Raw genomic sequence first — 14941 nt, forward strand, 5'->3', positions numbered from 1 at the left:
TATATTGTTTTGTTTTTGTCTATACATGTATTTGTACATACCCATTTGTTCTTGCATTGCCTTTGCGTGGAATGCTTGCTGAAGCAAAGTGGAACTGGGGCAACCCTTACCAAGACAAATTACATCTCCATGTAGTAACATTGTACTAATTTGAAGTACGTTTCTGTGTTAAAGTAATTATAACTTAAAAACTTCGCAGTGACAATATATAAGAAACTACATAAAACTTTAAGATGTAAAGGCATCCGATGTAAACAAAAGGAAAACCACACTGATCTATAAGCAACAGAGATACGTGAATACATGATAGACAGGATCACTGAGGGTTTTTAGCTGATAGCGTTTGTACAGTTCTTCATGACAGTTCACTGATAGTTTCTCCAAAGATTTTCAACTCAATAATTTGCTTTATACAAAAATAACACGGTATAACGGTTGAAAAGGTAAATAGAATATATCTTTACAACAATATCACAAATGATCATACGCAAACAAATTATAAAAGCAAATCAGTCGATAACAAGAGGCCCAGGAAATATCGTGACGTCTACCATTGGATTTGCAAATTAGTCAATTTGATATGTGGGTCCAATATCTTTAGCGCTTCATGTTGAATTAGCCGATGTCCAGTTGGCATTCATGCTCCCCTAATTGTCAATTGGACGCATTTTCATTTGATAACAATTGTATGATAACATTTAAAGATATTTGCATATCTAAGGAAAAAAACAATATCGTCAAGGACGAAACAACTATAGTTAATGTGATCGATGGCACACAAATTATGACGTTACACGAAAATAGGCGGATAGCAGATCATGCACCCCTGAATGTCAAATGCACTTGGTAAGTATAAATAGTGGGGTTGCAGTGAAAAAGTAAATATGTCTACATGTATATGAATGCTATTAAGCACCGTGGTAGTCAAAAATGTCCAAGATAGCCAAATATTCATTATTTTGTAATATTATCTGTCCCAAAAATGAGCATTAATAAATACAACCCTATGACATAAATGAATATCAAAATATCTATATCAAACAAGATATTTGATAATTGTATGTCTACATGGCAACGAACTTCAAGTTGTCGACTACCGTGCTTTAATTGGTGCATTATGCACAACAATGGTAAAGAGAGAGATAGTACTTATAAAATTCCAGAAGGTCCATTAAGTACATAAATATGGTTAATAACTCCTATATGAAAACCAAAGATGACTACCAGTTGGCCCTTGTGTCAATGGATCGGTCCAAAATGAAATATGCATAACTATGCTCACATATGGAATTTGAACCATAGCAGCAAGTTCAACTATTAGAATCAAGAAAGATGACTTTCTAAACATGGAATTTAAAATAGATCCTTAATACTCTCTGGCAAATACATGTATTTGTATCGAAACAAATGATGTTTTCTTGTTTCCCATCTCGATTTCTGATTGATCCCGAAATATTTTATACATAACTGGATCTACATATGAAACCCCTCCAGTACTTTCAGAGAAAGACGGATGGATGACAATGGGGGAAAGGTTTTTTATAGCTCGCCAACCATTTGCTGATAATCGGTTAAAAAGTCATCTTTCAAGATCAGATAAATTCAATAAAAGTGTATTGGCGCTTTTCCACTGGAGTTGCATGAATGCGTAAATAACGACTACATGTACAATGCTGTAATATTCAGTTTTCGTAATTTTGGATGTGACCGTTACCCCTAAAGTTCTAAGTGTGACCGATATCACTTTCATAATTTCTAATTAAGCACCGTCTATGTTTCTCCACTAGAAGATATAATGAATGAAATATTTTCTTTCAATAGTCATACATTACATATTAGTAAATGGGACGGTTTTGTGGCAGCAAAATTTATTTTTTTACAACTTGTTACGTTTTATTGAATTAAATGTGACCGATATCCCTGCTGTCGAAAAAATATTGTGTCGAGGTGTTTGCATTATCTGAGCTAGTTTGACGATATCTTATAGTTTCACAGAGTCTCTAACAATACACTGTCTTTGACGCGCGATAGGTTTAGGAGATGCATGGCTTTTATGTCATAATTTCAGCCGATTTTCATCTTGAAGCGGGCGTTTTTTATTGTTTTTGTGTGCCCGATATCACTATCGATGACGTAGGTTGTCCCCATTGGTAACGAGAGGGATGATATCCCTTGCAGTGTCGAGACTGGGATAGAGGAAAGTGGTGAGGGCCCTTAAATAACCTTAGCCTAGAGCGTCAAGTATTTATTTATTATTTCATTGCATATTACAGGGATATCTCCCTTTTGAGTAGGTATTGATTGGGACGTCATTACTTTGCTGACAAAGTTTACGTCGATTTCTCTGATATATATATATCTGACGTCACATAAGAAACTACAATCAACACCTCCCCGCAAGGGCAGATAACTCTGTAACATTCAAAGACGGTATCTACAATCATTTTCTTTCTTTCAGGTCAGTTTGGAAAAATTGATTTCAATATATCAGCCTTTGTTGGATTTTGTGTTGCAACCATTGTGTCGATATTGGATTCTATTAGTGACTACTACGCATGTGCAGCTACCTGCAATGTTCCACCACCGCCTGCGCAGGGCGTAAACCGTGGTATCGCCATTGAAGGTCTGTGTAGTGCTATTGCAGGAGTTGTGGGCTGTGGTCACGCGACGACAACTTACGGGGGCAATGTTGGAGTTATAGGTCTTACAAGGGTAAGATGAGGAAATCATAGCTGTTCTAAAAGGATAAAAAGATAACTTAATGCTAAATGAATTAAAATAAAATATACTTTTATGCTTATTTTCCATTATGGTTTCTATTTTTATAAAAAGAGTATTTTAAATGGTTTCTTGGCTATATGTTTGCTTACTTTAATTACCATGCAAACCAAATACACTGTACTACATTGTACGTATTCTTCTGTTCAAATCAATTAAATTATGATTATCATTAATTGATTGAAAAAGTACATCAAAATTATGACATGTTTAGATTGACTCAGTAGAAGGTAATAACACTCGATCGTCTTTATTTTCAGGTTGGAAGTCGTTATGTTTTTATTATGGTTGCTTTCATCTACATAATATTTGGTGTGATCGGAAAAATATCCGCTGTTTTTATAACCATACCCTACCCAGTATTGGGCGGGGTCCTCATGGTCATGTTCGGTGCTTTCAATGGCGTCGTCTTGTCTAATCTTAAACATGTAGATTTATCATCCACTCGGAACGTAGCGATAATCGGAACATCTCTACTTGTTGGTCTGATGATCCCTTACTGGGTGGAAGCATATGAAAATGTTATTAATACGGGTAAGTTTGTGTCGGATGTCGACATTGACATAGGCATAGTTGCACTTTTGAAACGTGTGACTTTGTTTTTCTGGTGGGTACTTTTCCAGAATTTCTTGTATAAATATTTTTTATATGATTTGGTTTTCGCTACTTTGGTATTTTTGTTGTTTAACATAAAGTATAACTGATACATTGTCTATTACTAAGGGGTGATACAAATCTTCAAAAAATTCAATGATTCTTTTAATGTTTGGAAATCGTAGGAAATGAAAAGGCAGACAACGTGATCATGATGTTGCTTGGCAACCCTAACCTTGCCGGTGGTGTCCTTGCGTGTTTCCTTGACAACACAATACCAGGTAGGCTTTATTTCGTCTTTACGAATAAACATTTTTTCCAAAGTTTGCATTTTTCACATTACTTATCTAAAACAAGTTTTTGAAACAATGTTTGACAGGCAATATTGGAACTTAGCGTCAGTTTTATTCGGTGTGAAACAAATCCATAAAAATATTCGAAACTCTGCTGATGAAATATATTTAAATGTGTGCAGAACTTTTATAAAATGATGATTTCAAATTTGAAAGAATTATGAATATATGAATGTTGATTTATAATTTGTATTTATATAGTTATGCATGTGTAAATAGAGGTTACACAACGAGTGGTTGTTGTATATGGAATTTATTACACACGAGTGAGTTACTTTTAAAAATAACTTACGAGTGAGGAATAAATTCCCTATTCAACAACCACGAGTCGTGTGACATGTTTCTACCACAATTGTATCCGCTTTTAGCCTAAAGCAATACTACGAGGATAATATTACGTGTGTTTGCCGAGGTATGCAAATAAGATTTAGTGATATTTTCATCTGCAAAAAGGCACTAATTTATATTCAAAAAGTCTTATTTTGATATAGCATCAATTAATATAACAATCCTCTAATTGGAAACAATTTCTCATTTTACGTATGATAATTTAATTTTTCTAAGTTACTTCAACAATATAACACTCATTGTCAGTCTAAATATAAAAGCAAGCGGTTTACTTCACGCCAAATAATCATCAAGATACTGTAATCAAGATCAAGCCGTTTCAGACACGTTACATCTACCAAACCCACCAGTAAGATCCTTTTCTGTCAAAACGAGTTACACAGATTATTGTACCACACATAGAAATATCATGCGTTTTACACAACGACCACGTCACGTACTGTACGCTTTCCAACAACAGTTTTGACGTCAAGCGGCAATCACAACAGCATGATGTCACTCGATTATTGATGACGTTGACAAATTATGACGTGGCACCGAGAAATAAGTAGTTCGGTCAAAGTTCACCGTGTCAGCCAATCAGAATGCGCACAGACTTTATACCACGTGTTTTATAAAGAAATGGTGACTCAACAGCTGCATCGTTTATCTATCTTTATCCCATAACTATGCATGTTTCACAATGGAAAAACCATGTGATAAATTCCACAGCAGTTGGTTATCGTTTATGTTTACACACTCCAGTGTGTACACACCTACGGCGCCTCTGATTGTTCAACTCTAAAATCTCTTGATTCCGATTGGCTCTCAAATCCGGGTTACTTTTCATAGCGCATTTTCTTTTAAATAACATTGTATATACTGTTTAAACAGGTAGTTGCTTATTCAAAGTATTAAACAATATATTATTGGTTCTCTATTAAGGCACTATATTTTATGGCGGGAAGATATCACTACACATTGTATGGTGGTAAGTTTCCCCGAATGAAGACGATAAAATGGTCACCACGGTATAAATATAGAGTTAAAGTTATGGGGTAAATAAGTTCCCCAACGCGTGACATGTATGCGTAACTTGTGGGTAATCCCATGTTGCATGAATTTTCAAAAATAGATATGTTTGAATCATTCTCATGTAACACGAATATTGTATTTGCATACCACTGAGTTAGCTGTCCTTGAGGGTAAGTATTAATGATAACGTCATGTATTTGTGAACATATCGTCAGAGTACACGAAACAAGTTGTGCTCACAAAGTAATGACGTCACAACCGATACCTTATCGCAAGGGAGAAATTATATAATATATATGTATGGAGTCATAATATGAAGTTTTGAAGAGACAAAGGGTGCCTATTAACCTGAGTTACATTTTTTGTTTAATTCTAATATTTTCGTTTGCCAGGTACAAGAGAGGAGAGAGGAATCGCAGCCTGGGAATCACCAGATAAAACCAGCGCTGATAAAGACACCGCTTCAGAATTTAGTGAAGGACACAATATATATTACCCAATTTTCTTTGATAAATACAAGCACTCAAAAATATTACGTTTCTTACCTTTTATGCCAAACCCTGCAGAATTTTAACGATGAAATACACATATGCTATGACTTAATGTGTTTCCAACTGCCATTCATACATTCAAGGGAAAATGACAATATGGAAATATTGAAATACCAATTGTTTATGGAAGCATAAAAAAATTCTCTTACTTTTGCCTCGGGAATCCTTTGCACTCTTAGTTAAGAGATTTCACATTTTGTATATCATTTTACGTTCTAATTTGCTCATATACAATTAGTGGGACAGTTAATAAGTTTGCTCATATACAATTAGTGGGACAGTAAATAAGTCTTAACATTTCTACTGTGTTCCTTGTTAATCACCATTTTGTTTATTAAATTAATGGATATAGAATATAAGTGCTGGTTTTGTTTGTTATATTTATCTTACCTTATATTTTATTACATAGAAATGTCTACAAAAGTAAACTTATTCTGAATGTGGATATCATTGTCGGTAATGTTATGGCGTGTTTGCACGTAATTCCGTCTTTGCATATTACAGAGTTAGTTCCCTTGCGGGTAGGTATCCGATTGTTACGTCATTATTTTGTGAGCGCAAGTCACGTCGTTTTCGCCGAAACACATGACGTCACAATCAATACCTACCCGCAAGGACAGATAACTCTGTAATTTGCAAATACGGAATATATTTATCTTGGGTATATATTGATTATTACTTCATGTGTTTGTGAGTGTAACGCCATTTTTTCCAGAGAAAATGATATAATTTTTACTCACAAACCGATGACTTATTAATCAATACCTACTCTCAAAAATCGGAAAATATGAATAATGCATCTAAAAAATATCGGCAATTTTATTCCATTGCTATCGACCTTGATATATGGTACTGTGAACATTAGATTTGTAAAATACAGCAATAGGTAAACCCAGCTATTTAACCCCAAAAATACCTTATCACACGATATAAGTTGCACGGAAGGCTTTTCAGGTTTTTACAGAAGAAAGAACGCGATTAGCCGAAATGGCATAAATCAGCCACAGTTACAATCAAAATAAACACGGTCATAACATAATATTCAAAATATCTGCTTTACCTGTTAAAATTGTTTGTATTTAAATATCTACATTTTGTGTATGTAATGATGATAATTACTGTTGATTGAAAATTTTTATTTACAAATACTGACTGCACTTTTACATCTTTTACTGTACAGACAGAAGTGTTACTGAACATGTTTCTGATCCATTAGGTAAAAAACACACTTTTAATTTTTTTTCTTATCCATTAGCTGTAAAGCATTCTAGGATTCAAAGGTGGATCACTGTATTCAGTATTAGCCGAAAATGGCTAAGCTACGTGGACAGCTCTATTGGGTGTAGTCTCGCTTGTCGATCCTCCCATAAGCCACACAGAGGCTGCCTTCGTTCACCAAAAACACATCTGGCATCGCATGTACAGCCGGGAAGAGCTACAATATATGAACACGTATACGTTCTAACATACTCTGGTGAAAGTGAAGATCATTAGGAAAAATTTACATTCCTATCGAAACTCTCCACTAAGACAAACATGCGTTCTCTGAAATCTGAATGAAAGACACCGTATTTAACAACATGTAAAAATCACAGAAAAAAATCCACCTTTTATTATATTTTTATTATTTGCGATTATGATTCTTCGATAAATACCCAGACTGATGTGTAATATGTGTACATTAACGAAATATTAACGTATCTTAGAAAGTTTCCCTGATTATTAGGACATGAATGAGGAGAGTGGCAAGCGTACTTATGTCCATGTATCCGAATGGATACTTTTAATACTACTATGAAACATCTGCCTCGGGTTGTGTGATTGTTATTGTGATATCTCATTTTCCTTCGACAATGAAACAAAAGTGGGTTATCCATTTGTTTGTCTACACAATAGGCAGTTGATAATGTCGACATGTTTTCGTTTAGGTCCTTTTTGGTATTGGAGGGATAAGGTTAAAGTTTTTAATCTAAACAATACTTACTGACTGGACCACCTATACCAACAGGTCGGACTAAAACGAAAGCAAAATAATAAAGTATTAGATATCAAAGTAAATCAGTTAGTCAAACATCATTGTTTTATGTTATAAATACTTTATTTAAGTACTATTTGTTTTCTCTAGACAACTAGACTAGATGGAAAGATGGAGGGGTAACATGTTTGACTGTCTGCAAATTGAGCAGAAAGAAATACTTAAACATTATTCTCAATATCTTTTGGGGTTATGAAGACATAGACAAAAAACGGAAGGACATTCTTCAAAGACGCGAAAGCTTCTATGAAAAAGAATGTCCGTCCGTTTTTTTCTTTGACTTCAAATCCCCAAAAGATATTAAGAATAATGCTTATTATTAATTCAGATAACTCACTAAGGTACTAATAAGGCATACATTTCCATAATTTGACTTACCTTTACAATGAAACCAAATGAGTTGTTGCGCAGTGATATCTTATCCAATAATTCAGTTTGGCCAATGACTGTGTCGCTTTTAAAATTCCCCGCGAAACAGTTTTGTATAGTTGACGTCATTATACATGACGTACATTTTTTCGGTCTATGGAAAAATAACCTCAAAGATCTAACCAATAGAAATGAGTGTAACAAATGAAATTAAATTATAGTCCTATATCACAAACATAACTTGCTAAAGATCATGTCTTTTGTATATTCTCATTTCGCTAAATACAGCGAAAAATCATTGTATTGAAGGAAAGAGTGATATACATATATTTTTTTCTCATACACCCCTGAGATTTCATAGTGGTCTGGTCTAGTCTTTGATTTGGAAGAGCTTAATGAGACTTCAGGGGTGAATAAGATAATATAAATGTATACTTACAGATAGTTCTACCTGGTGTTAATCCTAATCTTGTTCGTCTTACTGAAAGAAAAAAATCAATATCTCAACATCGATTGAAACGTACAAGAATGTATTTGTTTCAATGTATCGTTACCTGCATCTTTCTGTCAATTTCTTGTGTTTCTTCTTATCAACTAGAAAACGGAACAAACTACACGTCTGTTTTCCACCTGTTCGATGGAAACAGCCAAACGCAAAACAATACATCATATTGTTTGTTTGTATCCGGAAGTAGTATAAATCGGAAGTTCACGGAAAACGAGACTTAAGGTTGCATATCAAAAAAAACCAAAAACAAACAAAAACAAAAAAAACTTGATGTCACGATAAGGGAGACAATTCATGACCCTTTCAAGAGTTATTATATATATTTCGAAACAAGGGGCGCAGCATCCCTTGAAGATATTACACTTTATGTATTTATTTTGATAAGTTCAAGGTCATGTTGTATGTAACTTTGTCGGTTTAACTTACTACATTGTATTTAATTTCAGATCAAATAGTATTGAAAAATCAATTATATTATGATAGAAAACACAAAATAATTAAACTAAATAAATAAAGGAAGATAGCTAAGAGGTCATTAAAATGTATACGTCTTCATTTTTACAAAATATAATTGAAAAGAGAGCTATAAAAAGAACATCACGTGCTGTTGTGAGGCTGTCGACTTCGGCTTTTAGATTGCATAGAAGATGCACTATTTTGCATTTCGATTCGCTCTTATCATTAGTAACAGATAAAATATAAACGGTACCATGGATATCTACATCCGATGGTTATTCAATATCCGTATCTCTCTGGTTTTTTATTTCGTGATTTAGAAAAATTTTGGAGAAAAAAAATCATGCAGAGATAAGACTACATCGAAGTCAAGGTAGGCGTAAATGATTTGGAAAACGTTTATAAAATTAAAATAGATAATAAACATAGCTTCCCACTTTTCAAACCAAACGGAAGTAAGCAGACAATTGTAACGTGGTTTGCGAGAACAATATGTGACTACCGTAACTACGAGACGTCATTCAGAACATTCGAGATCAGGTCATGAACTTTCCGACTTCCGTTCGTCAACGATCGTAACTTCTATGGTGAACAGTTTTAAACGAAGCCATGTTTACGAGTATCGACTTTCAACAACTGCTATACCAAAGTTTCGAAGCAATCAATATAAATGATCTTGATATAGCTTAATTTTAAATACATCTACAAACAGAAATAACATCTGGGTCCAAATATAACTTGACGTTTTGCAGCTTACGTGACGCTACCCAACTTGGTACGCTACCCAAATTGGTACATTTTTAACATACATGAAGCTGAATTTTCAGTTTATAATCTAAGCTGCTAATACTTGTCCTGAACAAAAATTAAGGTGATTAATAGTAACTCTGACACCTAAAAACATCTGTATTTAAAACAAGGAAAACAATATTTTTGACAAATATGTGAGTAAGGTAGGTCCATAATTTTGAAAACCGCGCCAATTCATATGACGCTATACCGGAAGCTGCGGAGGTTGTTTTGAATTACTGAATGTTAAAATATTTGAATAAATCAAATAAAAGCAATGAAATGAATATGGAATTGTAAAAAAATTCTCATACGGATGTTCTTAAAACAGAAAAAATAGAGAAATTCATAAAAACAAACAGACTTAAATAAGATATTTCAGAAACATATGAACTGATGTTGAATGCTTTTTTGCGGCATGATTTTCAAAAATAGTCAAATATGACCCATCTTAGCACTGGGTGAAATAGGGGTAGGGTTTCGAGTTACAAACGTCAAGCTTACAAAATCGTGACAATTTGATCAATGACCCTATGTTTTGATATGATCTTGGAAAAATATATTACCTTGGGCATATCATATACAAATATTGTGATTTTGACATGGGTTTTCATTTACTTTTTGGCCTATTTATCGATTTTTAGGGGCGAAAATATGGCAAAACATGAAGATTACGTATAGAAACGGTCCTGGGGAAAACTGAAAACTAGTTATATTTAGTATTTGTAAAGAATACAAGAATTTTAGTTTTAGTTAGAAATTAAGGACAAAAAATCAACAGGAATGAGAATACATCCAGCCTGGCCTTATATTACAAAAAACATAATTTTATGATTTTTTTTTCTATTTTCGGCCAGCAAATTTGAACGGATGGTATATCTCAAGCTCAAATATCTCAAAAAGTAGTTCAGGAACACCCATTTTTCTTTACAGATTTGAAATCTACATAAAAAATGCAAAAGGTAAGAGAAAAAAATGACACGGGTTTTCCCAAAAATATTGAGCTACCTTAAATAAACTAAAAAAATGTTGAACTTTCCTTAAATGAATTCAAACATTTTTATCATGTGGAGACATTAATTAATCAAATCAAAAGAAATATTTTACGAACAATGGAAATGCCAACGAACCGATTTTATTTATGTAGCAACATCATTGTATTCAAGAATTGAATTAGTTGAAAGAATAAAGAAATAAATGAAAATAATAAAACTATATAGTTTTGTGTTATGAAATTATAGAGATTAGATATATTAGATAATTCCCTGTTATTGGTAGAGGTAATCAAAGCAATACAAAATGAACTAAATTTTCGGGAAATGAAAATCGAATAAATCTACATTCGTTTGTAACTATAATCATTACTTTTTTGTGATACATATCGTTACAAAAATAAACGATGAATCTTAAAAATGAAATGAAAGGTATAACAAATTTAAACAGAAACAGACAAACGAAGTGAGTTTCGCCATACAAAAGGTTTACTAGTATATGTAATCATCATTATCAAAGAAATCTTTATTACAAATGTTCATATGTACATATTTCAATTTTTCTTTTATAATGTATCAAAATACAGACTTGCCTAGTCTATTAACAGGTGTCAGAGCTCGAGGTGTAATACGTCCCCCTAAAAAGAAAACATTATTTAAAACTATATTTCTGTAAATTTATTCTCATTAAATTTAAAACGCTTTTCTCATTGTCCTTTTAGATAATATGTAACGTGCTTAATAAAGATTTGCTTTCTAAGGTTTCAAGATACATTACTATAAACATGGAAATTTACGTGATTAGTTACGCGAAGGAGGTTTTAGCGCGGAAATGTCCCCCGCGCGTAATGATTGTTCTATATATAACACTATGTTGTTAAAAGTATACAGGTGCATTTATCTCGAAAAATATAACATCGCGAATTGTTTACTCGAGAAAATCGCGAAATTAAACGCTTGCGAAAATATCCACGTCTACAGTAAATAATCAGGATTAAAAAAACCTATCAGGTTACAGTGTTTTATGTAGCAAATACAATAATTTCGTTAATAAAGTCTTACGAATTCGCCGGAGTCGCCTTAGACCTGAAGAATAAACAATATATAAATTAATGTTACATTGTAATTGATTAAATATGCCACCCCGCTGACGAATGCCATTTTTTATCTTTTAACAATATGAGCAGAATAATTTTTTATGTAATAGTAAACGTGTCATTCTATAGTTAAATCAATCGATTACCAGCATATAAAACCTGTGGCTTCTTATTTACCTAATATAAAAAAATAGATAATTAATTACATGACAATATCTCCGATATGGAATGAGGTATAAATGGCGAAAAATAAATAAATATTGATAATTTTCAAAAAGAAAATACAAAAGCCGATTGGTAGAAGAAAAACAAATAAGTTTCACGTTTTACGCGAAACTTGGTCATTATTACACGAAACTTATTACGAGACACCATAGTTTCGCGTAATATCACCAAAGTTTCGCGTTTAAGCGCAATGTTTATTTTTTTCTACTAAAATCAGTCTATCATATTTTGATACATTTGAATTATCTAGGTATAAATAAACATAAAATAATACTCCATTATACTTAATTAATGATCCGACTTTTTGACCGTCGCTCAAAATCACAAGTATGGCTAAAATCGCCATTGCATAAACTACTGCATACTTCATTTTGCAGGGTTAAGTCAGAAATGGGTGCGTAAAAAGCAGAGAGATGTATTTATAGTAGGTATATCTCTATATATAATTCATTATGTAAATCAATTATCGTGAGCTGGCGAGACGACAGGATTTGTTTAAAATTCATTGCCCGAATTAATTGCTTGGGTGAACAATCATAATGACTAAGTACTTAATTATAAACTGCCCTATATATTCTTACCTATCACTACTTTATCTTTATAATTCCATGAAGGATGAGTAAATCAATCATACACATATTTAAAGTTATATGTGGCGCAATGTGGCGATGATAGGTGATTTCCCCTTCAATAATCTTTTGCAAACCATCAGGTTTGATGCATTATGCTGTCACAAAAAGTTGTCATAAAACATGTATTATGTCTTATCAACATTGGTTGCAACATAGAATTAATTTTATTTGTAAAGTTAAAACTAAAACAGTTATGCATTGTAAGTACATGTATTATATTTCTTGAATAAAACAACATTTTTTGGTGGTGAATGCAACATTAAAACCTATTCTTGATTCGTGAGAATTAACATTACGACAGAAAAAATAGACGAACATTCAAAACTTATGTTATGAAAAATGCGTAGCTGTACATTAATTTTTTGTATAAACCCTTTAACACAAAATAAAAGTAATAAGTCCTGAAATGCATTATGTACATGATAATCGTCAATCTGTCGTTTCCATTGCTTGTCTTTTTCTATGCACACCTGATTGGCGTGCCTACATCATTATACAATATGTATCTACTGCTCACAAAATTATGTGATGATTAAAGGCCCATTACCTTTCCGGAGCAAAATATAAAGGTTTCTTAAAAAACCATTAATAACATCAGAAAATGCGTACCGATGACCTAAAATAAGGTTGCGACACCAAACATATGCAAGATTTCCTGCGTAATATATGAAAACAATGGAGAGTCAATTCGCTGTTTTGCCGTATGGCGCAGTGATAGTCAACTAACGCCCGGTATTTAGGACGACGGCAGGAAACATAATACGACCCGCGTTATGAAAATAAACATTTTATTTATTTTAATCAAATCGTTCAGAAGGTGATGATAAAATATAGTATTAACGGTAAGTTAATAATTCTTAAGACTGCAAAATTATCGATCTTGTTTTACATTCCCATTTTAGAGATTTAAAGCCGTTTCGGAACGGTAGTGGGTCTTTAAGTCATAAAATTATCCCAATTTCAAAGAAATGAAAGTTCAAACGTAAACTTGGGGATTCTTGACGTCTGAAAACGTAATAAAAATAAATAACCAAAACATACAAAAAAGCGGAAATATAGAAATTTTCATAGTTTTTGTTCTTCAAGTTTTGGTGTAAACTCTCTTCTGACAAAATACTGAGTGATGAGTTAAAAAACATAGCGGATACTAGATGTGTTTCTAAACATTTCATTCCTGGAAAAAACTTTAAAGGCAACCGTGTTAGCATGTGTGTTCTACATGTGTGAATGGTTTGTTTTATCGATTTTATTTCATAATGAATGATGTTTCTATACGTCAGTTTTATTATGATTTTTTTTTCTTTTAGCATAATTATGGACGTGAAATAAAGACTGATATTTTTGTAGAAATGCCACACCCACATTATATTGTTATATTAAGTGTGGTTTCATGGTTTAACCGAAACACAAACTTTTCATCAACATATTTTATACTGAAATATTTAATACCTATAATTCTACAATTGAAAAACGATACATCGTTCTATGTCTATTGCCTCAAAAAATCGATTCATCATAATTGTTCTCAAACTGCCATGACGCCATTGTTTTTATTTCCGTGTCTGAGTCAATCTTCCTTGTATTAAAACTAGTTAAAACCAACCTGTTTTGTATGTTTAGTTAAGTATGCTACACTAAATCTTCTTGTATAAATCATCTTGAATCGCAGAATGTAATAAATGAAGATTATTTTGTATAAATATATATATTGTATAAATTATACACTTTTGACCATGTTTATGGTTTTTAATTAGGTGCTTACGTGTTAACAGTCGTTCTTAGGTTTAAAAATGTGCATGATCTTGTAAACAAGCTCTTGAAAAATACAAAAAAAATATGTTGTTAGCAAGGAGAATTTCTGATTTCCATATATATATATTCATCTGGAATGCAACAGTGCTGACTTTTACGCACTTGTATTATGTGATTGATTGGATTAACTATTTAAATGAATGTCGACGGAATTAGAAACGATATGCGTACATATGTTTCATAATATTTCTTAAATGAGTACAAAGTACCTGTGCCTATATTTATACCTATAACGAACGTTTTAATGTTACATTTACATCGGCTGGTTAATGACGCGTTTACCAGATATGATTATTGATATGGCTCAGACTTTTTCTTTCAACTATGACAGACAAATGATAATAAATAAGTAAAATTGGTTCACTCGGGTTGAGAATCTACTATCAAA

The 14941-nt window shown here is 32.6% G+C and overlaps 1 protein-coding gene across 1 annotated transcript in view; it reads left to right on the forward strand.

Annotated features, from left to right (window-relative positions):
• The window catches only part of LOC138334490 (solute carrier family 23 member 1-like), a 29350-nt gene extending 23463 nt beyond the window's left edge, over positions 1 to 5887 (forward strand). Inside the window, exons 15-18 of the mRNA XM_069283148.1 lie at positions 2459 to 2712; positions 3039 to 3312; positions 3558 to 3653; positions 5480 to 5887. Of these exons, the coding sequence (XP_069139249.1) occupies positions 2459 to 2712; positions 3039 to 3312; positions 3558 to 3653; positions 5480 to 5661 (806 nt within the window). The 3' untranslated portion in view covers positions 5662 to 5887. The remainder of the gene's footprint in view (positions 1 to 2458; positions 2713 to 3038; positions 3313 to 3557; positions 3654 to 5479) is intronic.
• The last annotated feature ends 9054 nt before the right edge of the window (positions 5888 to 14941 follow it).

Source organism: Argopecten irradians, chromosome 11, assembly GCF_041381155.1.
Source record: "Argopecten irradians isolate NY chromosome 11, Ai_NY, whole genome shotgun sequence".
In the NCBI taxonomy this organism is placed as follows: Eukaryota; Metazoa; Mollusca; class Bivalvia; order Pectinida; family Pectinidae; genus Argopecten; species Argopecten irradians.